The sequence below is a fragment of the Phaseolus vulgaris genome, chromosome 6 (genome assembly GCF_051622355.1).
Source record: "Phaseolus vulgaris cultivar YP4 chromosome 6, ASM5162235v1, whole genome shotgun sequence".
Classification (NCBI taxonomy): domain Eukaryota; kingdom Viridiplantae; phylum Streptophyta; class Magnoliopsida; order Fabales; family Fabaceae; genus Phaseolus; species Phaseolus vulgaris.
The window spans coordinates 19068846-19096344 of record NC_143503.1 but is presented as its reverse complement, the minus strand read 5'-3'; the positions used below and the strand labels follow the sequence as shown (position 1 = coordinate 19096344).

The window sequence follows — 27499 nt, the reverse complement described above, 5'->3', positions numbered from 1 at the left end:
ACTTTCTCACCTAAAAACTTTTGGTTGCCTTTGTTACGCAACTGTTGTTTCACCTAAGCAAAAATTTGATCCGCGTGCCCGACAATGCATCTTCATTGGTTATCCTCACAGTCAAAAAGCATACAAATTATTTGATATAGATGCAGACACTTTTTTTACAAGTCGGGATGTCATCTTCCATGAAAGTGTTTTCCCATTCTGCCAACAGTCACAGGCACAATCCTCACCTCCATTACAAGGTATTTTGCCCACTATTGACATTGACTTACCCACTCCTGTCCAACATTCACTCGATCAACCTTCTTCTCTTAATCATCATAATGCACCTGAACCTCCATCAAACCAACCTTTTTCTCCTACTCGTCACAATACACCTGAACCTCCATCAAACCAACCCTCTTCTCCTACTCATCACAATGCACCTGAACCTCCATCAAACCAACCTTCTTCTCCTACTCGTTATAATACACCTGAACCTCCAGTAGACCAACCTTCTTCTCCCATGCCAAGAAGTTTAGCACCCATTACCAAACCTTCTCCAACCGACCTTCCTGTTTGACGATCCAGTCGCACATTAACCCAACCTTCCTGGCTTCAAGACTACGTAACGGGATCCCAAGCCAATCATTCGACCACTGCCCAAGACCGACCGAATGGAACCAGGTATCCTATGCATCATTTTCTTTCTAATTCACGATTTTCTTCTACACATAGTGCATATCTTGCTAACATCACAGCCACCAAAGAACCTCACACTTATGCTCAAGCTATCCTTGATCCAAATTGGCAAAAAGAAATGGACGAAGAGCTTTCCGCCTTGCAGCTAAATCAAACGTGGACCTTGACATCGTTACCCGCTGGACAGAAACCCATCGGATGCAAATGGGTCTATAAAATAAAGTACAACTCAGATGGTAGCGTCGACAGATATAAGGCGCGCCTTGTCGCAAAGGGGTACACTCAGATTGAAGGTGTCGACTATTCTGAAACTTTTTCACCAACAGCAAAATTAACAACTTTGAGGTGTCTCCTCACCATTGCAGCAGCCAGAAATTGGTTTACTCACCAGCTAGATGTGCAAAATGCCTTCTTACATGGCACATTGCATGAAATCATTTACATGGACTTGCCACCCGGACATCATCGACAGGGGGAGAACATTGTATGTCGACTCAACAAATCCCTTTATGGTCTCAAACAAGCATCTCGAACATGATTTTCAACATTTTCTCATGTGATTAAATCTGTAGGATTTCAACAGTCCAAGACAGATTACTCTCTATTCACAAGACAGAATAACTCATCATTTACTGCCCTTTTAATTTATGTGGATGATATTCTTCTAACAGGAAATGATTTGACAGAAATTCACGTGTTAAAGATGGTTTATTACAACAATTTCGCATTAAAGATCTTGGAGACCTAAAATATTTTCTAGGATTGAATTTTCCCGTTCCAAAGCTGGTATTTACATGTCCCAAAGAAAATATGCGCTTGATATTTTGCAGGATACGGGACTCACAGGTGCTCGTCCAGACAAATTTCCAATGGAACAATACCTAAAACTCACACCAGACGATGGAGAGTTATTAAAGGATCCAGTCAAATACAGGCGACTCGTGGGACGACTGATATACCTCACGGTTACTCGGCCTGACATAGCATTTTCGGTTCGGACCCTAAGTCAATATATACAGGATCCACGGAAACCTCATTGGGATGCCGCAATTAGAGTCCTAAAGTACATCAAAGGATCACCAGGACAAGGATTGTTATTGCCATCCGAAAACAATCTGACATTGACAGCTTATTGCGACTCAGACTGGGGAGGTTGTCAGACAACTCGGAGATCAGTATCTGGATATTGCATTTTTCTTGGTTCATCTATTATCTCATGGAAGTCAAAAAAACAGACAAACGTATAAGATCATCAGCGGAAGCAGAATACCGCGCAATGGCCAATACTTATTTGGAGATAGTTTGGTTGCGATATCTGTTGCAGGATTTAAAGGTGCCATGTAACTTGCCAGCTCAACTTTTATGTGACAATCAAGCGGCATTACATATAGCAGCAAACCCAGTAGTTCATGAACGCACAAAACACATTGAGATAGACTGCCACATTGTGCGAGAAAAATTACAAGCTGGGATAATCAGTCCTTCATATGTACCGACACAGTATCAGCTCGCAGATATTTTTACGAAGGCATTGGGCAAGGAACGATTTTTGACGCTACGACACAAGTTGGGGGTTCTTGATCTTCACCTACCAACTTGAGGGGGAGTATTAAGGAAATAATAATTATAAAATTATATGCAATTATTGTATGCAATATTTGACGATATTGTACCCAATTATATGTCATTAATTTAATAATTATAGAATCTCATGATTAGTATCCTACCTAATTAGATTGTAATTTGGGAGAGAGAAACTCCCTATATATTTCCTATACACATAAGATAATAAGAAACATATTTTCTTCTTACCATTTTTTATCATTTTCTTATAATTGACGTTATTATAACTGCTGAAAGCCGGCCACACCGTGTAGTTGCATTGGTTGATTAAAGTGATGTTGGCGGAATTGGTCCGGTAAATGAAGTAATGTTGTGAGAATCACACCTTCAAGATTTAAAGATTAGGCAGTTCTTAGAAAAACATAGATGGAACCTGATAAGTGAAGCGTTAATGATAGGAAAAGTGAGAAGAAGAATGTTGAGTGAAGCATATCGAGAATGAAGAACGAAACAACACAAATGGAGAATATGAATATGAATATGGTGGACCGAAGATTAAGGGCCAATTACGTGAAAACTGTTGTCTGAATTCATAACGTGTACGTGATGTCCAACACTTTATTTTCTTCTCTATCAAAATCAAACACTATGTTTTTCCTTCTTCCTTTCGGCGAGTTGACTAGTTGACTCATAAAGTCTTTAAACAGTTATTTTCTTGTATTAGGACTTTAGACTGGAAGTCCTATGGTCACGATAATTCATTTTTCTTTTTCCCTTTTGTTTTCCTTCATCTTAGTGTTAGTTTAAAGTGTATCTGTGTACGTTTAAGTAAATTAATATTTGATATCTGGATGCAATTAATACTATAATAGTAAATATATTTACTCCTAAATTATTATACATATTTATAATATTTGATAGAATTTTTTATTGTTGAACTTAGATTAACACATTAAGAAGGTATTACTTAATTTTTTTATGGTCTAATATATGTTAAAATCATATTATCTTAATGCATTTTACATATTATACTCGATTGATACTGGATATGGAGATGTTCTGAAATCGTTTGATTCCTATGTTGGAGATCCCATATCGACTAAAAATTGTATATAAGTGGGTGCAAACTTTACCTTATATAAGATGGTTGAGTTAGGCTTAAAATTCACTTCTTAATATGATATTATAGTCATTTTCGAAGTTGATTTTATAAGGTTGAATTAAGTTTAAAGTTTACATATATACTATATTATGATATTGTTTTTCAACTCATGATTAATTTTACAATTATTTTTTAAATGATTAAATTTTGTAAGTATATTGGGACATAACAAACGACATAAGGAAAAATGCCTAAAGAAATTGTAACAACATCACATTTGGTTAACTGGTCTATGATAATCAACCTTAAAAATATAACATTTCAATAAAGTTATAATGAAAATAGTAATAAAATTCTTTTAAACATGTTTTTATTATTAGGTCTAATTTATCAAAAAGTTTGTGTATAATATATTGTATATTTAACAAGAAAATAAATTCACTTAGGGCAAGTAAGTATAAGAGACAAACTCTTCCTCACTTTCTATGTAGGTTTTAAGATAATTCTTATGTTAGACCATTAATTACGTTCAAAAGAATATAACACAAGATGAAAAAGTAGGGTTTTTTACACTTATTCATAAAGCAAGTCGATCACTCCTCGTTCAAATAAAAATAACGTTTACTAATAACTTCATTTCTAAATAAGTTTTAAAAAGGATAAAAATATATTAAAATATTTTATGAACATTATATAATTTGTAATATAAAAAAGATAACGGCTATTTTTACAACTATTTTTCATATACCAAGTGGAAATTTTTTTATAACAAAAAAATATAACATAAAATTATTATTTTTATTATAATTAGACAGAGTAAGTCATCAAAACTAAAAACTTTTGAAAAGTTACTTTTGAAAAGTCACTTTTGAAAAGTTACACTTAAAATTAGAAATCACTTCTCCAACATACACTACAAAAAAAATCACTTTTAGCGACCACCAAATTCGGTCGCTAAAATCACTATAATCGGTCGCTAATCATATCTGCGACCGAAACAGTCACCAAATACAGATGGAAGCGAAAACCCTGGTCGCAAAGCCGTTAGCGACCGAATTATAAAGTGGTCGCTAATTTGCAACCGAAATTTCAGTGGCTAAATCGGTCGTAAGGAATTTGGTCACCAAAATTTAGAAACTAAATTAGCAACCGAAAATTCGGTTGCTAAATTTGTCGCAGATAAATTTAGTCACCAAAATTCGAAAACCAAATTAGCAACCGAAATTTCGGTGACCAAATCGGTCGCAAAAAATTTGGTCACAGAAATTCAAAACCCAAATTAGCTACCCAAATTTCGGTGGCTAAATCGGTGGCTGAATTAGAAGGTGATAGCGACCACCATTTTCGGTCGCTAAAAAGAAATCTTTTGGTGACTATTTTGGTGGCTAAATGGAGACTTCTACAGCGACAGATTTGATTTCGGTGGCTAAATAGCCACCAAATCAAGTTCGGTGGCTATTTTTATTTGTATTATTAATACCTATTTAAAATGGTATTTTGACCATTTTATAAAAAAATTCAGACCTGCTTATAGAGATACTCAAAATTCAATCAAGCTAAATTGTAATGAACTTCAAATACATAGTTTAAGAAGAAGTTGTGCTCAAATTAAAGGTAAATCATACTACACAACTAAAACTGTTGAAAACTAGTTAAAAGAGTCAAATCTATGATATAATTCAACATATAACTAATCTTCTTCTGAACTGTCATCTCTACTCTGGTCTCCTTTATGATGTCCATTGGTAGTAGGATCTGAAGAGCCTGATGCGGGATTATTCATTTGAATGTGTTGTAGGATGAGTTGCATCTTCTCATCTTGTTTGCGCATGCGTTCACTTTGCTCTTCATGAGTTTTCATCAATAACTCCATCTTTTCTTCAAGTGTCCGCTCCTTGACACGTTTTGTCATAAGTTCATCATTTAGCTTTTGAATAATCTCACGCATTTCTTCTATTTGATGGACTACTGGAGCTTGACTTGCAGCAGAGTGAGGACTTGTTGAACTATTAAACCTTTTGCTCAATACACCAAGACCATAAACATTCCCTTTTTTATTTCCACTTCCAACAACATCGATGTATATTTCATTGTCATCAATAGAGGCAACATGAGAGTTTTGCGAAGATGCGCTTTCAAGCATTTGCTGTTGTTGGGCTTCTTCTCGACGTTTCTTATATTTCTCCTGAAAATGAAGTCAAATTGATTATTGCGAAGAAAACATATAGTAAAAATTAAACTATAACAAATTTTAAACATACCGCAAGGTCGCGAGTCTTGTCATTGACCCATTGTCCAGTCTTCAATTTCTTTGTTCTCTCTACAACCTCCCAAGCAGTTGGTTGTCGTTCAAGCTCTTTAGTCTACATAAATTCAATAAAAAGATATAATAGATTGTATTTAAATTAAATATAGAAAGAGAAGAAATATAATAATATTACCATTTTCTCAAAGTGAGCTGCGGTAGATATGGAACCACCACAGTAGGCTGAGGCTCCCTTCTCAACAGCCCGATTCGCCTTGGCAATAGCACTCTTGTTCTGGAATTCTGTAGAACTCCAATGCTGGTCCAAGGTTGCTCGAACAAGTTGTGGAATCCAGGTCCCCTTATCTTGACCATGCCTAACTTTACTCATAGCATTTTTAAAGATACGGGAGGCTTTTGTATCAAAAATGGATCTAATGAGTTGGTCTTGTTCCATATCCCACCTATACTCTTTCTGCATGTAAAATAAATTAGAAGAAAAACATTGTAGAAAAATAAAATATCATTTTAAATGTAATCATAACTCAAATTACCTTGAACTCTCCAAACCATCTATCTCTAAGCTCAAGACGAACCTTCTTCCATGTGGGACTGGGTTCATCATATTTTTGCTTGATGATTCGTGAGATTACATTGGAAGGTCCATTTGCAGGTGAAAAACTATGTTCAAAACATATTGTCAAAATGATATATGAAAATTAGATCATATTTACGAATTACAATTAGATTAAAATATACTTACTCTCCTCTTTCTGCATGAAGCCAGGGTCTTTGATCAACTACATTGCCAGACTCATTGTCAGGTGTAAGAGAGTCTTGTATTGGTGAAGGTTGATTCATAGTTGGCTCTGTAGAAAAGGTAGTAGGATTTGATTCTCCTACATGATGTTCAATATCTTGTCCGTGAAGTGTAGGAAGTGGGGCAGCTCCTTCATAAATAGGATGTGTAGACTCCATAGTTGTTGGAAGAACAAACGAAGGGGGAATGTTGGTATTGGGTAAAGATATATCATCAACACGAACACCTCGACCACCACGATTAGGTGGTCTACGACCACCATGATTAGGTGGTCTACGACCACCACCTCTACCCCTTGGTGTCATCTGCAAGTAAAGAATATTACATATATGAGATGTAATTAATACAATAATCAAAGTGGACCAATCAGTTTTGAATAAACAAATAAAGTAATCATGATCAAAAGACTCAAACCTGATTGTGTTTTCTACAACCAAATATGTCAACCAAATATGTCAGTAATCTTCCCTGTTATTCACTACAATTATGGGAAACCACAATAAAATTAATGTTAAACATAATTTGGACAAGGTATACAATCAATTTTAATGCATGAATTACCGAAGAGGTATCTGTGTCACTGAAATCACTCTCAATGTTATCCTCACTTGAAATGTATTCCTCCTCGTATTGTTCATCTATGTTTGTTTCATTTAGTAATTGTATATCTATTTCTTCTCCCCCCCCCATCAACATCAGCAAGAGAATCATGAATGAATTCTGGATCAACATGTAGCACTACTTCAAGTTGTAGAAGCTCATCATCTTGGTATGGAGTGTCATGCTCAACTTCACTTACTGTGTTATCAATGATTCTAATACGAGCTTTTGTTTTAATTACTCCCAACCAACCTTGGTGTCCCTCTGGATATTTGGTGTAATAAACTTGCTCTGCCTGTTGGGCAAATATGAATGGATCATATGCTTTATTATATCTCCGTGATTCTTTTACTTGAACGATCCCATAGTTCTTATCTACTTTGGTTCCTATATTAGGAGTATTATCAAACCATTCACACTGGAAGAGAACTACATTCATTATTGGAAAGCCAGTATACTCCAATTGAATAATATTAGACAATATTCCATAAAAATCTGACTCTGATTGACCATTGGTTCCTCGTACATAAACACCATAGTTAGTGGAATTCATGCCTTCACTCCAAAGAACAGTGTGAAATTTGTATCCATTGATAACATAGATAGACCATGATTGAACTTTTCTCTTAGGACCCCATGCCAAGTTAACCAATAATGGATCTTCAATATTATTTTCTGGATTTAGAACCTAAACAAAAGATTATAAATTACACAATGTCTATCTAAAAGTAAAATTTGTATAAAAGGCAAATTAAAAACATACATATTGTTTGAACCATGTAGCAAAATAGGATGAAATGTATTGGCCAATTTGAGCTTCTGAAGTAGTAGGACTAATCTCTCTTAAATATTCAACATAAATACTGCAACAAAGAAATTGATTATTCAAACCTCATGCAACATAATTAACTTTCTTTTCAAATGAGTGAACATTGTCTTACTCAAAGTATGGTTGAACCTCTTCACAATTTTGAAGAACATACAATTGGGCAGCATCAAAGTCTTTTTGATTTAGATAATATGTCATGCATTTTCCGATTTCTCTTCCTGGATAATTGAAAATTGAAATAGGAGGAGCACGTGAAGAACCCTCGCCTACTTCAAGATTACGAGGGATCCTAGTCCTTCTTGTTTCAACATGATCAGGATAATAAAATGAGGCAAATGTAGATGTTTCCTCCACCAAGTAAGCTTCACAAATAGAGCCTTCCACCCTCGCTTTATTTTTTACTTTTTTTTTTAGGGAGTGTAAGAACCTAAAAAGGAATATGGATGTACATAATTTTAAATATTAAATAAATAAACAACAAATATTATAATAGTGATTAGTAATTTTATACCTCTCAAATGGATACATCCAACGATATTGGACTGGACCACCAACTTTTGCCTCGTAAGGTAGATGAATTGGAAGATGTTCCATGGAATCAAAGAAGCTTGGTGGAAATATTTGTTCCAATTTACACAATAACACAGGAATATTTTCTTCCATAACTCTTAGGTGTTCAACATTTAGTGTTGTCGAACTTAATTCTCTGAAGAAAAGACTAAGTTCAATAAGAACTTTCCAGATTGATTTTGGTAATGCGTCAAATGCAATTGGAAGCAAACGTTGCATGAACACATGACAATCATGACTTTTCATGCCATGTAACTTGCCTTGATTAAGGTCAACACATCTACCCAAATTGGAAGCATATCCATCTGGAAGCTTCAGTTCTTTAACCCATTTACAAATAAAGACTCTTTGGGATTTCGTAAATGTATATGCTGCTTTTGGTTTGATAAGTTTGCCACCACCAATGTCTTTCAACTCTAGCTCTTTTCGATTGCATATTTGTGCTACATCCAATCGAGCCTTGTTTGTGTCCTTAGTTTTTCCTTTGATATCCATCACAGTGTCAAAGACATTCATGAACACATTTCTCTCTGTGTGCATAACATCAATATTGTGACGTAAAAGTTGAGTTTTCCAATATGGCAACCTCCAAAATATACTTTGTTTCTTCCAATTATGTTTAATACCATATTCAGGAATATTTTGTTGTTCTTGTAATTCAGTGCAAACTGGTAAGTGTGCAACCCTATTCCAAATGTCAAGACTAGACAAACGTGGAGGAGGGGGATCAGTCTCAACAAACTTCTTCTTGAATGCCTTTTTATTCTTCCTAAATTGATGATCAGGTGAAAGAAACTGACGATGACAGTCAAAAAAGGATATCTTGTGGCTATGACTAAGATAAAAAGCCTTTGTTCTTTCCATGCATATAGGGCAAGAAAGTCTACCAGAAGTCATCCAACCCGATAACATGCCGTAAGCTGGAAAGTCATTAATTGTCCACATCAAAGCAGCTTTCATCATAAAATTTTGCCTTAGTGACACGTCATAAGTCAATATCCCTTCAGTCCACAAGGTGCATAAGTCATCTATAAGTGGTTGCAAGAACACATCAATCTTATGCTTTGGATTTGAAGGACCTGGAACTAAGATTGTCAAAAACATAAACTCTCTCTTCATGCACATGGAAGGCGGAAGGTTGTATGGGGTTAGGATAACTGGCCAACAAGAATAACTTTTTCCATATTGACCAAAAGGATTAAACCCATCTGCACATAAACCTAATCTGACATTTCTTGGGTCTTGACTAAAATCTGGATGCATTCTATCAAAATGCTTCCAAGCTTCTCCATCAGATGGATGAGACAAAATAGACGGGTCCCTTTGATTCTCACTATGCCATCTCATGTGAGGTGCAGTTGCCATTGAAGAGTATAACCTTCTAAGTCTAGGAATGATGGGAAAGTACCACATTTTCTTAACAGCAATTTTCTTTTCAATTCCCCTCCTAGTGACTGTCTTATATCGCTCCATTCCACAAATAAAGCAATTAGTTATACTTTTATGACAATGTTCCCTATAATACAACATGCATCCTTTTGGACAACAATCAATTTTCGTACAACCCAAACCCAATTTTTCCACTGACTTCTTAGCTTGGAAAAAATTATTAACCATTCGATGATCTTTGGGCATAGTCTCCCCCATAAGTTGGACCATTCTATTGAAACAACCTTCAGACATATTATAATCAGATTTCAAGCTTAGAGCTTCCAAAGAAGCTGACAATTCTGAAATTTCAATTTTATTTCTTAAAATTTCATTCCCCTTTCTACCCAAACTTCTTCTTATAACCCACCAATCATGTTATCTATAGTTCATCCATTATACATAACTAACAAATCTGAAATCAAGATAATCTGTGGGAAAAGAAAACAATGCTCATTGGATGCAAACTACAATCCCTTTATCCTTAGAATTTAATTTCATGGTGGTAAAATTTATTAATACAAAAATACTGATTTCAAATAAATTTGGGCACTACTGTATTTTGAATTATCAAACAAGAAAACTAGTGATAAGTTTATTCCTTGAATCTTTTTGTAATTATCTATCTTTCTATTTTTCTAGCTTGCAAACTATAATATAGCTCGACTGTAAGAAATTAAAATCACAGAATAAGGAACTTTGTCTCATTCATTTTCACAAAAATCTATAAATATTTTATATTTTCATCATTAAAATATTTAAAATATTGAATATCATAAAGAACTAAGATATTATACTCACAGTTGTACTCAGTCCATCCAATAGCCTGATTCTCGAGGTCGTAGAAGACAAGTTTATTTGAAAGCACTAAATCTGCAACAAATAAATATTTAGATGAGGCTGCAGAGTAAGGTCATGAAAAGCAAACTTCATGGAGAACCAAAATGATTATTGATAATAATTCTGCTATAACTTACATCTAGAAAAAATATATCTGGAAAACTCTTCCACCAGTAAAAATAATACATTTATCAGAATATTTACAAAAAGAATGTACCCTTTTAAAAATATAGTACTAATTAGGAGTTTTAAGTTCAGGAAGTTATAAATGAAATGTTATCAAAAGGTTCATCTTTTATTGTGCTAATCACTAGTAAAAGAAACCCATACTTTCCATTTTCAACACACCCAAACTTCTGAAATAAAATTTGAGAATGTATTGAAAACAAAAGATCACTCAAATGTGTGTCATCATTCATGTACCATCTTTATTATACTGAGATGCATCCAAGCTCAGATGAAACCATAAAAATAGTAGAATCTGCAAATGACACCTAATGCAATGACATTAAATTGGAAATAATGTTATTATCCATTATAATGCTAGGTGCATAGAAATTCTATTTTAATTGTTGTAGCTCTGAGTCTGCAGAGATTATAGCTTTAATAGCAGATATGTAATTTGAATCAGACACACTACAGATTATGATTCCTTTATAATTCCAAAAAATAAACCATTCAGCAAAAGATAACACACTATCACCTAATAGCAGTCTCTAAACTACTGCTAATTTCTTAGAATAACTTACATATTGTTGACACTACATTACATAATATGATAGTATATATATAAAAGATAACATCAATCTAAGTACAAAGTGAAACAATGATAAAAAATTCACCAAAAAATGTGAGATCAAAGAACCTGCATAATGGCCAACTCCAACACCTACACCTACACAGCAATCTCAGACCCAACTATACCAATGGAACAAAGATAACGTCTACACATTCTCATTCTTCGGTGCCTATTCAAAACTAAGTGCACACTAAGTGATTGTGGGCACATAGCATTATATACACCAATACGCATTCAGACATAATGATTCAGAGACCACGTGCATTTTCCTAGATGTTCCAACACAACATCAGCTTATATAGGCATAGAGAATGCCACATGTCGATCTGCAAACCGCTTCATGCCTTCATTTCCCCCCTCCACTGAATTCTTTACCCACACTAACCGAACAAGCTTATCCAAGTTCCACTCTTCACTGCTCTGCTTACCTTGCAGGCTGACTCTCTAAAGCTGCATATTATGTTGCTATCCAAGAAGTAACGCAACTGCCTTAGTATATATTAGCATGTACTCCCCCTGCTCCTTCATTCACCAGTTCTAACCCCAATTAATATGCCCCTTAAGCTTTCTAGCAGCTCCTCCACCTGTGCTAACTTCCTTTTAGTTACCCTGCTACGCACACCCATCCACCACCACCTCTTATTTAGCCATATTAACAACTCAATTCTAGCACAGGGTCTCCCTTCCACATTCTAGTTTGCTAATAAGCAATGTCTAGACATTGTTCATCTTCCCTGGACTAGCAACGACCTTAGACGTCTACGCCTTCCATGTCCACCTATAAAATTCCTTTGACCACGTTCCACTCCTTACTTCATTTACATACCTGACACCAAACTCCCTATATCCACAATTGGTGAAAAGAATACCTTCTAAAAATTCAATTCACCCAGTGCATCAAACTGTTTTCTGAAAATTTTATATAAATGTGTTTTGTCCTCATGCTGTACTATCCATACTGGAAAGGAATCAGAGACACGAAACTAAAGAGTTCTTCCTCTTAGCTTTAAACTCAGACACAGTTTACACGATTACCAAGTTGACCAATTAAATCCAACAAGTTAATATGAATCATATATAGCAGACCTCCGTTCGCGCCTCTATTCACGTCTCTGCTCGCAACTCCGGTCGTCTCCGGTCGCCTCCGTTCGCGCCTCCGGTCGCCTCCGTTCGCACCTCCGCTCGCGCCTCCGTTCACCTCCGCTCGCGCCTCCGTTCACCTCCGCTCGCGCCTCTGTTCGTCTCCGTTTCCGGCGACGTCCTCCACCTGCAGCTTCCTCCTCCTCCTCTTTCACCTTCGTTCGCACCACAATCACCTGTAGCTTCCTTCTGCTTCTCCAATGGTTCTTTGTTTTATGAAAAGTTACCCACTTTCAATACCCTAAAGTCAACACCACTCTCTAAAGCTTGAAGAAAAAAATAGTAAAAAAATTTTCTTAAAATAATAATAATAATATTCAAGAATTTATAATAAACCACTATCTCTATTAATAATTTTTATATAAACAACTTTTTTATTGAAACAAGTGATAAAAGTGTTATTAATAAAAAAATATTAATAATTAAAAAATTATTTATAATTTAATTCTGAAAATTTATTTATTTTTATAAAATTAAAGTTATTTTTTAAGAGATAGTTTTATTTAAATTTAATTATGTGGCGTAATTTATTTTTTTTAAAAGAATTAATTTTATTAATAATAAATTTTTGTTATGTAATTTTATTTATAATTTTTATTTGAACTGATATTTTAAAAATAATATTTAATTAATTCTATTTAAATTTAAGAAATTGTGATCCTTGTATAGTTTTTTAAAATAAAAATAAATTATTATTATTATTATTATTATTATTATTATTATTAGTAAAATAAACAATTATATTTAGCGACCAAAACAAATTCAGTGGCTAAAAAAATAAATGTATTTGGTAAAAAAAATAAACACTTATATTTAGCGACCACAAACAAATCGGTGGCTAAAAAATAAACAAATTTGGTGGCTGATTCGGTGGCAAAAATAAACAGTTATATTTAGTGACCAAAGAAAAATCGGTGGCTAAACAATAAACATATTCGGTGGCTAATTCGGTCGCAGATATATTTTTCCTAATTTATTAAAAACAGCCACCACTTTAGCGACCGCTGATTTTGTCACTCTCATGTTTGGTCGCTGATTCGGTCGCAAAACTAACTAACATCATTAATAATTCAGTTGGTCGCTATTTCGGTCGCAGATTAGACACTACAGGTATTCGGTGGCTATTTCGGTCGCAAATTGCGACCACTTATTTTCGGTCGCTGAATTCGGTGACTAAAGTGTTATTTTCTTGTAGTGATATAGTAATAAAAACGGAACGGATAACATTTTAAAAAATCTGTCTTATTATCTGTTTTGTTATTTATTAAGTATTCATTTAAAAATATGATTTTTTTATATATGCGGATATCAATAAAGACCAATGAATGTTTTCAAAAAGATTATTTTATATTTTCTAAAATATATTTGAAAATTACTCTATAAAATTGTAAAGTCAAATAAATTACAATCCCAAACTATACTCTAGAATTACACATAATTAAAAAATTAAAACATAAGTATGAATTAATAGTATAGTCAAAACATAAATTGAAATAAAATTAATATCTCAAACAACTTTAATAGGCAATTTAAAGAAGTGAGCTCAACCATACACCATAGTAACAAACAGAATAAAGAGAAATAATGTGGAACACTCAAATATTGAAACTACACAGATTTTATCTATGATAGTTGTGGATACAGACTCATTTATAGAAGCACCACACATCTTTTAATTTTTGTTATGTTTTCTACTGTTTTACTAAAAATGATACATCATATGTTGAATGACACATAAAATAGACTTAGTATGAGAAAAAAAATGTTATTATTTTTATAAACATTAATATCAAGTAGTATGAAATGTTTATGTTGATGAGAATTCCTCATCCTATAAATAAATAAAGTTAATTTATAGTAATATAAGTGAAGATAATCTCACATCCCTAATGAGTTGTAATAATGATTTAAACTTAAATTCAACTTTTAATATTGTACGAGATTCTAATAAGATTTATTGATGTATTGTCACTTGTTATCAAACATTTTATTTTAAAAATAAATATGCTTAAACTCAATTCAAATATTATTATAAATATAATTAAGAAGAAAAATAAAATTAAAATAAATGAAGATGTGAAAGTGTTTGAAAACACAAAATTGTATAAACTATTTCTTTTATTTTATTGGATAGATAAATATTATTAATTAGAAATGAATTATAATATAGATAAACACATTTTTAAAGATTTTACAATGTCGATAAAATAAAATAAAATAAACTTTGGTTTTAACTGTAGTTAATATAAAAGCCAATAAATTTATTATATATAATTAAATGAGAATATAACTTTTTTACACTCTTCTGCTCTCGAGAAATGTATTAACAAAATATTATAACTAAAATAAAAATTACATAGCAAGAGGATACAATTCTAACATCAATAAGAGAGAAACCCATGCAATATCATAAATAAAATTTAATGAAGAACATAAAGTACTTCAAATTCACAAAAAAGTTATAAACAATTTTTAATTAAGAAATCATATTTTTATTTCACGTTAATTTTACAATAATTGATGCAGAAAGAAGTAGAGTAATACTTATAATTTGTAACAAAAGTTCTTAATTTCACTAAGTGAATTGATATCAAATATATTATCTTATGTTCTTATCGGATTTGGCGTTGGATCTTTTGAGTTGAGGAATCTGTGTTGGTGAAGGCTAAGCTTCTCCTTAGAGGATTGCTGAGTTTTATCATCAAAAGCTGAGTGCAAGTCCACCTACAAAAGACTCTCTATGCTCAAGTCAGTAAGAGTATATAATCTTTAAGTAATGAGTGAATATAAGTATTGAGTGAGTTGGAAGTTAATGTGAGTTGATTTTAGAATTGCACATTTTATAGGTTTCACTTTGTTTAAGATTTTGATTTAGCAATTAAAGGTGAGAACCCTAAGAATATTCCCACTAGACACAAACTTAACCAAGTGATTAAGTAAATGTGAAAGTTCACTTCAGAAGGGCAAAGGGAAAAACACAGATATGAGGTAATAATGATGCAAATTGCGGAAATTAATAAAGGAAAGAAATTAAGAACATAAAGAATGGCACCAAATAAAAGAGAAGAAGATGATGGATGGTACAAGGAGAAGATAGGTGACGCAAAAGAAGAATAAAAAAAGAAAATATGAGAGGACAAGAAAACTTAGGAAAGGATGAAGGTCATTACGCCACTTGGAGTAGATGAACTCCAAGATGAGTGGTGCTATTTGTTAGAATATATGGCCTTTAAACAAGATGGGGGTGAATTGTTTTTAAAGGCTTTTCGCAAACTTTGAATGTATAATGAAATTCAATGCTGAATTACAGAGAAAGAAATCAAGGAAACAAAGAAGCAAAACTTTTTTAAGATGATATCAAAAAAACAATCAATTGTTTATACCAGTTAGAACTTTAAACAACTTAAAAACAGAATTTAAAGAGTTAAGGGTAAGAGATAAGCACACAAACAATTTATACTGGTTCACTCTTACACCAAGAGCTACATCCAGTCCCCAGAAACCACTGGGTAATCCACTATGCAATCAAAACTAGATTACAAACACCACACACCAAAGTAGTGACCTTGAACCCCTCAAGAAACACACTACCTTTGGCAAACCACACCAAAAATGTTGATCTTGAACACCTCAAGAACACACAACACTCCTTGGGAACACACCTACAAAAATACAGTAATCAAGGAAGAAGGGAATAGAATACACCTGGGTATTACAAAGCTTAAAGTTCAGAATTACAACCCAATCATATTCCACACACTTAAGAATGATCACAAGCTCTTTCAAATCTTGGAAAAAATGTTTTCATAAACTCTTTCTCTTACTCCAAGTTTGGGAGCGTAAAACCACCTTTATATGGACCAACCAAGTGGTCAAAAGCATTTAATAAAGGAGGCAAGTTAGTTAGGATCATTTAAAACATATTAAAACCGCTTAACAGAATTTTGTTAAGGTTTTCAGGAAAACAATCGATTGTTTTGTCGAAACAATCGGTTGAATTGACTTGACAGCAAAGTCAAGCTTTTCAAAACCTTTTTCAAAAATTGCTAAGGTAAAACAACCTGTTGTTTTGAAATTTCAACCTGTTGAAACTATTAAGTAAAACAACCTGTTGAAATTTCAACAGCATGTTAGAAAACTAATCTTTTCAAAAGGTTAAAGATTCAAGTGAAATTGGATGATCTTAAGGAGTGAATTAACAAGTTTCAAACAACTAGACAACACACACACACCCAACAACAAGGTCTTCAAGCTTTCCTCTTGGATTTGGAGACATCAAAGCATCTTGTTCAACAATCTCCCCCTATTTGATGAAGACAAATCCCTGGTTTGTTTGTGTTGTTGTTTTTGAACTTGAAAGATCATGCAAAACAGAATTTGTGCATATACAAAGCAAGTATACCAACAGGATACCAAGGCACACAAAACCAGTTTTCTGCATAAGCCTTTAAGCAGAAAAACCAGTCAAACAACCATAAAAACCAGTGCCAAAATTAGACTTGTGTGCAGCAGAGCTATGATGATTAAGAGCATGGCAGCAGCAGAATTTAAACCATGATAAAACCAGATAACATCAGAGTGTAGCAACAAAAGCAATACAACACATAAACCACACCATTCTCCCCTTATTTGTCTTCTCAAATAGAATGAAAGAAGGGATAAAAACAGGATTAAGAAAAACCATAATACCAGTATGTGTAGCATCACCATTGCAGCAACAAACCTGTGATACCATATCAAAATTGCAGCAAAAATCTATGGTGTATCAGAGCTATGACAGCAGCAGAATCAAAGAACCATAGACCCCAGAAATTTCAGCAAGGAGACCACAATTTCTCCCCCTATCTTTTCTTCATATAGCAATTCAAGAGGTGGATTTGATAGAAATATTATTTCTTCTGTTAAGAGCAAACCTTCCAGATGTTCCAAAGATACATTCACAAATATTCATCAACCCCATGACCACCAATGTGGTTGCCATTCATAAAAAGCTTTGAATTTCAAGGATAACAAAGAATATATCTCTTTATGATCTAATTCAGAGGCACAAAGAATGTATATTTGACTCATAATGAGTTATGAAAGAAAAGAAACAGTTGTAATCAAGCATAAGAAATCATAACAACTTTATTCAAATGTGCCAGAGGTAAAACAATTGGTTGTTTCGTGAAAACAATCAGTTGTTTTTCTGAGACAGCAAAAATATGTTATTTTTCAAAGCAAATCATCTTTCAAAGTCATGGGAAATGCATAATGAAATACATTCATACCTTTGCTTTACATCAAGCATGTTTAGAATCTCATTTGATCTTATGAAGCCAAAAACATAGGATGAACATATACAACTTACTTTACAAAGGATGAACATATACAACTTTCTAAGTCTCTCATACCACACTGCCTTGGAGCTTGCTTAAGACCATACAAGGCGTTTTTCAGCTTGTATATATGGTTAGGATGTCGATGATCTTCAAAGCCCGGTGGTTGTTCAACATAGACTTCCTCATTGATGATTCCATTGAGGAAAGCACACTTAACATCCATTTGAAACAATTTGAATCCATTCATACAAGCAAAGGCCAACAACAACCTTACAGCTTCTAATCTTGCAACTGGAGCAAAGGTTTCACCATAATCTATGTCTTCTTCTTGATTATAACCTTTAGCCACAAACCTTTCCTTGTTCCTTGTAATTACTCCAAATTCATCTAGCTTGTTTATGAAAACCCATTTGCATCCAATGATGTTCTCCACTGAAAGATTCCTTGGAATTCTCCATTCCTTTGGCAACTCTTCCTGTTGCAAAATTTCAACTGGTTGTTTCGCAGAATCAATCGATTGTTTTTCTGGACAGGATTCCAACATCTCCAAGGTGATGTTCTGCTCATCTTCTTCTGCATAAACCTTTGTAGAACCCTGATCACTATGAATGATTTCATCAAACACCACATGGTCAGACTCCTCCACAGTTATAAGCCATCAACAACACCAGATCAGACTCTTTATTCTTGAAGTTCCTTTACATAGGTCATGAATTTTAACTTGTCAAGAATATGAATAAGGTGTATATGCTCTTGAACCATAAGCATCACTTTGATCATTCTTCATCATAGCACCTGTACTTGAAAGGTCCTGTGACAGAGAATTGATGCATATACAAAGCAAGTATAACACCAAGAAAACAAGACACACACAAACCAGTTTTCTGCATATACAACATTAGCAGAAAAAACCAGAAAAATTGAAGTAATCAAGTGCTTTCAAGTGCAGAGAAGCAACAACATAATGCATCAGTTTTTAAAGCTATCTTATACAACCAAATCAAGCATAAACAGTTCCCCCTATTTGCTCTCACAAATAGACAACGAGAAGGGTTGTACAAAGCATAAATCAGAATGATAATATAGTAGACCAACAATACAAACAATGTTGACATTTCAAGAATAGAAAATGATATAGAGCTTTCAAGAAAACAAGTGGATATAATATTTTATTATCAGATTTTGAGGCACATTCAATGTATATTTTTCCAAAAGCAAGATTTGAAAAAGAGGAATGGTTTAATCATGCATAAGCAAACTTGGCAGCATTATACAGAGGTGCCAGAGGAAAAACAATCGGTTGTTTCGAAAAAACAATCGGTTGTTTTACTGTGACAGCAAAAAGAACATTTTTCATAACCAAAAATTATCTTTTAAATTGATGAAAATGCAGTATGCAATTTGTTCATACCTTTGCATAGAGAACCCCAATAGATTCACTAAAAAAGAAGACTTTGAGATGTTCATATGGTCACAAGGCACATTTACTTAAATTGAGAAATGAAAACACACATACTCTCTTTGAAGTTTCTCTTTTGATCAACACTATGCATGTGCCAAGGATGTCTCTTGACATTCAAAGAACCTTGCAAGACATATACAATTGAAAGTACAGGCACAGAGACAGACTTTGCTTTTGATGGTTTTCCCTTTAGCAGTCACTCTTCAAGTCCAAAAATGATTCTTGGCTGCCAAGGATACCTACAAGAAAAGATTAAGAAGCAAGATTTGGTCCCCTTATGAATTTGGGTCCAATGATGTTAGTAGGAACCTTAGGAACCTTAGAAACCTTAGGAACCCATTTCAAAATACCTTAGGAACAAAAAACCTTCTTACTTTGCAAAATCTAATAGTGTGGCCCCTTTTCATGCAGTAATGACAAATTTCAATCGGTTGTTTCAATAAAACAACTGGTTGTTTTTCAAAGAAACTTGAAAAGGGTTTTGAAACATATTTGTTATTGTTGTTTGGATTAAACCCCAACCCAGCCTTGCCAAAAACACATTTTTGAGAAGCAAGAACAGTTTCAAGATTGGATTGGCCTTTGGAAAACTTGTCCATGGTTTTTAAAAGATAGTGAACCTTCTTTTGAAGAGATTCACAATTTTCACAAGAACTTGAATCAACACACTTACAAGAAGAGTTTTGGTAAATCATTTCCAAATTTTCAAAATCAGTTTTTGAATTGTTCAACTCTTCTTCCAAGATCTTGACTCTATTTTCCAACGAGTTGTTTAAACCTTTCAACCGTTTATTTAAAAGGGCCAACCTATTAGCTTCCTTATAAGTTTCATTAAAGGCTTGAAGAAGTTGACTATAATTTTCAACATTTAAAGAAGTACAAGAACTTACACTATTTGCATCATCTTCTTCTTTGGCCATCAAACACAGATTGACTTCTTTTTTATTTTGCTTTCTTTTTCTTCTTGCTTGACTTGATCTAAATTCTTCTTTTGTCATAAGACAAACCTCCTTTCTGGATTCTGAAGAGAAAGATTCAGCAGAAGATTCTTCTTTGTCCATCAAGGCACTCCTTGGATTATTGTGATACTCTTAAAGGGTATTCCACATTTCTTTGGAAGAACTACATTCTGAAACCTTGAGCAATTCATTAGAATCAAGTGCAGATACAATGGTGTTCATAGCTACACAAACAAGATGTTTTCTTTCAGAAGAAACATTTTCAGATATAGGCATGAGATAGCTATTTGTAATAACATTCTAGATTTTTCTATCTATAGATTCAACAAAGAATTTCATTCTAACCTTCCATAATTGATAATTCAGTCCACAAAACAGAGGTGGCCTGTTAATTGAGGCACCCTCCCCAAAAGGTAGTTTTTCACCCATAGAAAAAAGATTTAGGATCGAAAACTTGAGTAACTACAAGAACTTAGCTCTTGATGCCAATTGTTAGAATATATGGCCTTTAAACAAGAGGGGGTGAATTGTTTTTAAAGGATTTTCGTAAACTTTGAATGTATAATGAAATTCAATGCTGAATTACAGAGAAAGAAATCAAGGAAACAAAGAAGCAAAACTGTTTTAAGATGATATCAGAAAAACAATCGGTTGTTTCTTCGAAACAATCAGTTGTTTATACCAGTTAGAACTTTAAACAACTTAAAAACAGAATTTAAAGAGTTAAGGGTAAGAGATAAGCACACAAGCAATTTATATTGGTTCACTTTTACACCAAAAGCTACATCTAGTCCCCAGAAACCACTGGTAATCCACTATGCAATCAAAACCAGATTACAAACACCACACACGAAAGTAGTGACCTTGAACCCCTCAAGAAACACACTACCTTTGGCAAACCACACAAAAAATGTTGATCTTGAACACCTCAAGAACACACAACACTCCTTGGCAACACACCTACATAAAGGCAACAATCAAGGAAGAAGGGAATAGAATACACCTGGGTATTACAAAGCTTAAAGTTCAGAATTACAACCCAATCCTATTCCACACACTTAAGAATGATCACAAGCTCTTTCAAATCTTGGAAAAAATGTTTTCATAAACTCTTTCTCTTACTCCAAGATTAGGACCGTAAAACCACCTTTATATAGACCAACCAAGTGGTCAAAAGCATTTAATAAAGGAGGCAAGTTAGTTAGGATCATTTAAAACATATTAAAACCGCTTAACAAAATTCTGTTAAGGTTTTCAGGAAAACAATCGATTGTTTTGTCGAAACAATCGGTTGAATTGACTTGACAGCAAAGTCAAACTTTTCAAAACCTTTTTCAAAAATTGCTTAGGTAAAACAATCTGTTGTTTCGAAATTTCAACCTGTTGAAACTACTAAGTAAAACAACCTGTTGAAATTTCAACAACATTTTAGAAAACTCATCTTTTCAAAAGGTTAAAGATTCAAATGAACTTGGATCATCTTAAGGAGTGAATTAACAAGTTTCAAACAACTATACAACACACACACACCTAGCAACAAGGTCTTCAAGCTTTCCTCTTAGATTGGGAGACATCAAAGCATCTTGTTCAACACTATTGTTTCAAGGCAAATGACCTATTTTGAGGCAACTCAAGCCAGGTTCCAGCATCTTGATCATCAAATTGAAGGAGTTTAGGTTCATTTGGCAGAACTGTACTACAAGGAGTAGAAGTGTTGTGTTTCTTTGCTTATCTTTTACCTAGTTTATATTTCTGTAATCTATTGAACAATTTGTAATATTTGTTTGTGGACTGTTATGGTTGGCTTTTATCTGGTTTTATCTTTCTCTATGCTTAAATGTTGTTTGATAAATCCAAAGGGGGAGAAAAATTGCTCTAATGAAATTGGATAAGCTGCTGTGATAAGGGTGTACAGGGAGTTACATTCTGATCCTAATATTTGGTTTATGGTATGATTACTTTCAGCTTTTCTGTTTTGGTATTTGGTGGAGTAAAGGTGCTGATTTTTTCCAAAGCAACAAAGCTATGGGGTTTTGTCTCCATCAAATAGGGGGAGACTGTTGAAGATGGTTGTTGCTCTCTTCAAGATAATGTGTTTGATGAAGCCAAATGTGTATTTTGCTTTGTTGTTTAAGTTTGTTTTTAGGGATTGTCTTAGGGTTATATTAGAGGTTTTTAAAGTGAGCTTTTTGCTTCATGACCCATCTCTTAACCCTTAACCATGAGATAAGAGCAAGCACAAATGTTTTCTAAAAATGTTTTCACAAGTTTTGCCATAATACTCTTTACTGCACAGAAAATGAATTTGCTCTTTCTTAAATGAATAGATTCTTTATTAAACTGATGTCTTATTAAAAGTTTTTGAATAACCTTGTTTTATATATAAAGTATCTTGACTCAGTTCAAAAACGGCTGTGTTTTATTTGTTCAAATATCTCCAATTATCTTTTTGAAAATGAATCTTTTCTTCCTTAAATGAATAAATTCTTTTTAGTCTGGTGCCAGGTACTTAAGTGTTTTTCACATCTTTTGGTTTGCACCAAGAAGCTTGATTAAGACTCATATAACTAAGCTACAACCTTTCACAAACTTTCATGGCTTTCGAAAATAAATCTATTCATTTTATTTTCAATCTGTTCTTTTTATAATTGCTTTAATCGTTTTTTAAAAGTCTGTTATAAAATGTTTCTTATAAAAGGAGAGTTGGTTCTGACTTAAAGGAAAGATTTTGAGAAAACAAGTTTTACAACATAGATTAAGGAGTTTTTCATTGAATAAGCACGTGCTCTTGAAAGTTTTTCAAAACCAGAAACTATGCTTGTTCTTGCTTGGTTCTAAGGCTTGGTTAGAGGTGTTGACTGTGTGTGCAATCTGTTATACTGGTCTAAGTTAGATTTCTGCATTCTCTTTCCATGTGTATTCATTTCATCTTTCAATTTTTGTAAAGTGTGATTGTAAGACTCTTCTTGATAGGGTTTCTTGAAGAGTTGTGTGTGCTGGAATAGTGTTTTTCAGCAAGGTGTGGCATGTTCTTGTAGAGTTCAAGAGCAATGGTTGTGTAATTTTTTTGAATTGTTCTTTAGTGGATTTTACCTTGGATTAGGTGAAACTGGATGTTGCTCATTTGAGTGAACTAGTATAATTGTGGTGTGTTCATTTCTTCTTTAATCTCTGCACTAAAAAACTGTTGCACACGCTGATCTGTCAAGAAATAAATCTATTCAATTGAAGTTGAATCTGTTCATTCTGGGTTTGCTCATACTGTTCTTGTTTTCTGGAAACCATCTGAATATCTTGTGTAAAACTGAGTGTACTGTTAGAAATAATTGAAGTACTGGATTCTATGTAAATCAACTCAATCAATTGACAAGTGTATTCAAGTGTGTTTTTAATATCCAAGAATTGTGTTCTAATTCAACTCTTTGATTTTCCTCTGCTGAAATTAGTGTGATCTTTGCCTGTTAATCAATCCACTTAATTTCAGGAACTCACATCTCTGAGTTACAGTTTCGTTAACATAAGCAGAAAAATAAATATGTTCATATCAAAATAAATAGATTCTTTTACTCTGTCCTGTGATAAAACTGAATCTATGCGAAAGTTTTAAAAGCTCAATTCACCCCCCCTCTTGAACTTAGGCACTATTGAACCCAACAGAAATGACTGACCTTTTTGTGAAGTGCTTGATGTGTCCTTAGTCATCTGCTGGTTGTGGTTTGTATCATGATGCCCCCTAGGTTGGAAAGAATTCGTCCTCAAATTTAGAACTCCTGCAAAGAACATAGTTAGTTTGTTCCCAGAGAAGATATTTCTATGTTTAGGATGTGAAACAAACTTATGTTCATGAAGCTTGGGGAGTTCAAATGGGTGAATTCTAGATACAAGCCATGTTTGTAGAGAATGTCTAGGGAATAGACTATTTTCTTGTGAAAATCCTGTTACAAGGGTAGAACCTTTGGAAGGTTTTTGAAGATCGTCCATAAACTTCTTTATCAAAGATGTCAAGTATTTAGAATTATTTGGGAATGAAATAGAAAAGAAGAAGTATACCTAGGAGACGCAATTATTTTCGTACGGTCCAACAAGATGAGATCCGCTATACTTTCCTCTTCCTTTTCATTTTCTCTTTTGGTTTTTGTTTTGATGTGGTCTTGATCTACCTTTTTTATAATCATGGTCCTTTTATTTGGACAATTGGCAGCTATGTGCCCAAAACCTAAACATTTAAAACATTTTATATTGGGGTTTTGGTGGGTGACTTAAGGGTAGAGGTAGAACAGTTGTCTTTAGAAACTTTTTGGTGAGTAGTGGTTTCTTTTGAAAAATTGGAAGGAGAAATTTTGTTTGCATCCTTCCACGAAGATTTGTAGAAGCCATCATTATGAGTATTTTTTAAAGTTGTTTTCTTCAAAATTTGTGATTTCACCTTGATGGCTAGGTGAACCAACTTCTTTAAAGAAGAGTACTCATATACTTCTATAACATTTCGAATTTATCTCCTCAAACCACTTACAAACCTAGTTATCTTTGACTCTTCACTATCATGCATATTAATTTTAGTCAAAGTTGTTTCTAAGTCTTCAAAATATTCCTTTACCGTCCTAGGTTCTTGATGAAGTCGTTGGAGCTTCAACAAGAGTTCTTTCCTATGGGGAAGAACAAACCGCACGCACATGCATAACTTTAAATCACTCCAAGAGACCATGACTGACCTCTTGTTTAGCCCAATGTCCATTACAGTTTGTTGCCACCATTGTATGGCATAGTCTAAAAAAACTAGGGAAGCTAACCTAACTTTTTGGTCCTAGTGACCTCATACACATTAAAGAGTTGTTCTACTTTAACTTCCCATTCTAAATACAAATTAGGGTCATTGTCCCCACTAAAACTAGTTAACTTTACCAAATTAAAGGAATTCTTTGGTTGTTGTTGGTGTTGATGGTGCCGTTTTTCATAATTGTGCATTCTTCAATCTTGCTCCTGACTCCCATAGTGCATGAATGGTTTAGGTGCTCTTGTCGGCTCCCATCTCCTTTCTCGAGTTTGTCTCTTTTGAGCCTCTTCTATTCTTTGCAATCTTTCCGCTAGTTGTCTTATTTCCTCATCTTTGTGAGCCATTCGCCTCTTGGCATCTGTAAGCTCTCCCAAAAGGTGTGCCTTTTGCGGTAATTGCGACTTTGAAGATTCACCTGAAGACAAAGTAGCCATAATTTTGCACAAGGAAACAAACAATTAGTGAAAAATTACAAGTTAAACTCTCACTCTCATGTATCACTCAAGAAAGATATTCCCGCAAAAAGGGTCTACACTTGTAGCAACACCTCAAGTGAAAGATGATAAAACTCTTACACTTGCTCACCAACGTACCCCCAAAGCAAAACTGAAGAAACAATGAAAGTCAAGCAAGAAAAACTTTAAAACAAAGAAAGTGAACCCAAAAGGAATTAATATGAAGACAAAACTTTGAACAAGACAAACAAGAAAAGCACGAAAAAGACGCAAGGAAACTTACTTAAACTTTAATTATGAAGGTGTGAAAGGTTTTAGAAATTGAGAAAGCAAGTGGGATTAAACTCCACAATTTCGAAAACAATTTATTATAAAGTTAGAACTCCTTTTGTAACGAAATTTGGAAAGTGAATGCACTTAATAATTGTGTTGTTTTTTCTTCTTCTTTTTTTGTTTGTCCTGAATTGACAGATTGAAACTTTCAATTGATTATGTGCATGCATATGGAATTCACTTTTCAATATTCGAAAAAGATAAGATATTGGGATTCAAGTTATATGAACGCTTATAATCTATGTTTGGAATTAAATCAACCGTTACTCTAACAACTTCTAGTTTGATTTTAGTTCTTCACAATTAAAATGAAAATAAGTAGAAAAGATATACGACTCCTAGAACAATAAGAACATCAGACCCAAGCAAAAGCAATAAGAAAAAGAATTGACAGAAAACAAAAATTCAAAAAGCGGAATTTAAAGTGCTTAATGAATAAAAAAGACGGAAATTGTAAATGACAGGAACTTAAAGGTGGAATTTAAAGGTGCTGAATTGTAAAGCAGAAATAAAATTGCTTGAAGATAAAAGCAAAATTTAAAATGTACAAAAATTTAAAGGCAGAATATCAACTCAACAATATAAGCACAAATAAAACCTTGCTCTGATTACCACATGATGTGAGTTGATTTTAAAATTGCACATTTTATAGGTTTCACTTTGTTTAAGATTTTGATTTAGCAATTTAAGGTGAGAAGCCTAAGCAGATTCTCACTAGACACGAACTTAACCAAGTGGTTAAATAAGTGTGAATATTCATTTCACAAGGGCAAAGGGAAAAAAACATAGATATGAGGTGACAATGATGCAAATTGCGGAAATTAATAAAGGAAAGACAATAAGAACGCAAAGAATGGCACCAAATAAAAGAGAAGAAGATGATGGATGGAACAAGGAGAAGATATGTGACACAAAAGAAGAATAAAAAGAGAAGAGATGAGAGGATAAGAAAACTTAGGAATGGATGGAGGTGGTCATGCCACTTAGAGCAGATGAACTCCAAGATGAGTGGTGCTAGAGCCGCCACTTGAGATGTCACTCACTCAAGATAAGACCCAGAGTGGCCACTTAGGATATTACCTACCCAAGATAACACCCATAAAACCCAGAGTACTCAGACTCACAAAATCACTCCTGCAGAGTTTCTTTTCTATTCAAATTCAACTTGTAATTACGTGGTGTAAGGCACCCTATTTATAGGAATGAGTGCCCTGGTGGGCAAGAAGGGCAAGGGTAAGGTGGTAAATGTGTGAGAGGATGCCTTTATGGTTTGATTAAGTTAAAACCACACCCTAGGCTTGTTCTTCTAGAAACTAGGTCAAATTTCCTTTCTAAAGGGCTAGAAACAAGCTAAAATGATAACTATACCCCCTATTATGCTATAGGCACCTATTCTAGCCTATCTTGCTATTTTGGACCTCCGAAGTGAGCCCAATTTATTTACATATCTCTAGTGGAAAGACCAGAAGGAAGAACTTCTTATATTCTAGTTTATAGCTTGTTCTTCTTCTGTTGATGCTTTCTCGAGGTTTGGTGGGGCCTGACTTTGTATGTCAAGATGACTGACCTTTTTGTGAAGTG

General features: G+C 33.8%; 1 protein-coding gene and 1 pseudogene across 1 annotated transcript; both read right to left on the bottom strand.

The window, feature by feature from the left end:
* Nucleotides 1-4905: 4905 nt before the first annotated feature.
* Nucleotides 4906-6886, bottom strand: LOC137837249 (uncharacterized). The gene is made up of 6 exons (XM_090302993.1): nt 6823-6886; nt 6352-6713; nt 6143-6269; nt 5785-6063; nt 5605-5706; nt 4906-5528 (listed from the first exon to the last, which is right to left on the bottom strand). Exons 2-6 carry the CDS (start codon nt 6711-6713, stop codon nt 5034-5036), a joined length of 1365 nt encoding a protein of 454 aa, XP_090159119.1. The 5' UTR covers nt 6823-6886; the 3' UTR covers nt 4906-5033.
* LOC137809249 (uncharacterized) lies at nt 6876-25564 on the bottom strand (annotated as a pseudogene).
* Nucleotides 25565-27499: the final 1935 nt, after the last annotated feature.

What these genes read in the sequence shown, in the direction of transcription:
- LOC137837249 (XM_090302993.1), bottom strand. Translation starts at nt 6,713, where the DNA reads ATGACACCAAGGGGTAGAGGTGGTGGTCGTAGACCACCTAATCATGGT. An exon ending in CAGCTCACTTTGAGAAAATG is followed by an intron (nt 5,707 to 5,784) that starts GTAATATTATTA and finishes GAATTTATGTAG; the next exon opens with ACTAAAGAGCTTGAACGACA. An exon ending in ACAAGACTCGCGACCTTGCG is followed by an intron (nt 5,529 to 5,604) that starts GTATGTTTAAAA and finishes CTTCATTTTCAG; the next exon opens with GAGAAATATAAGAAACGTCG.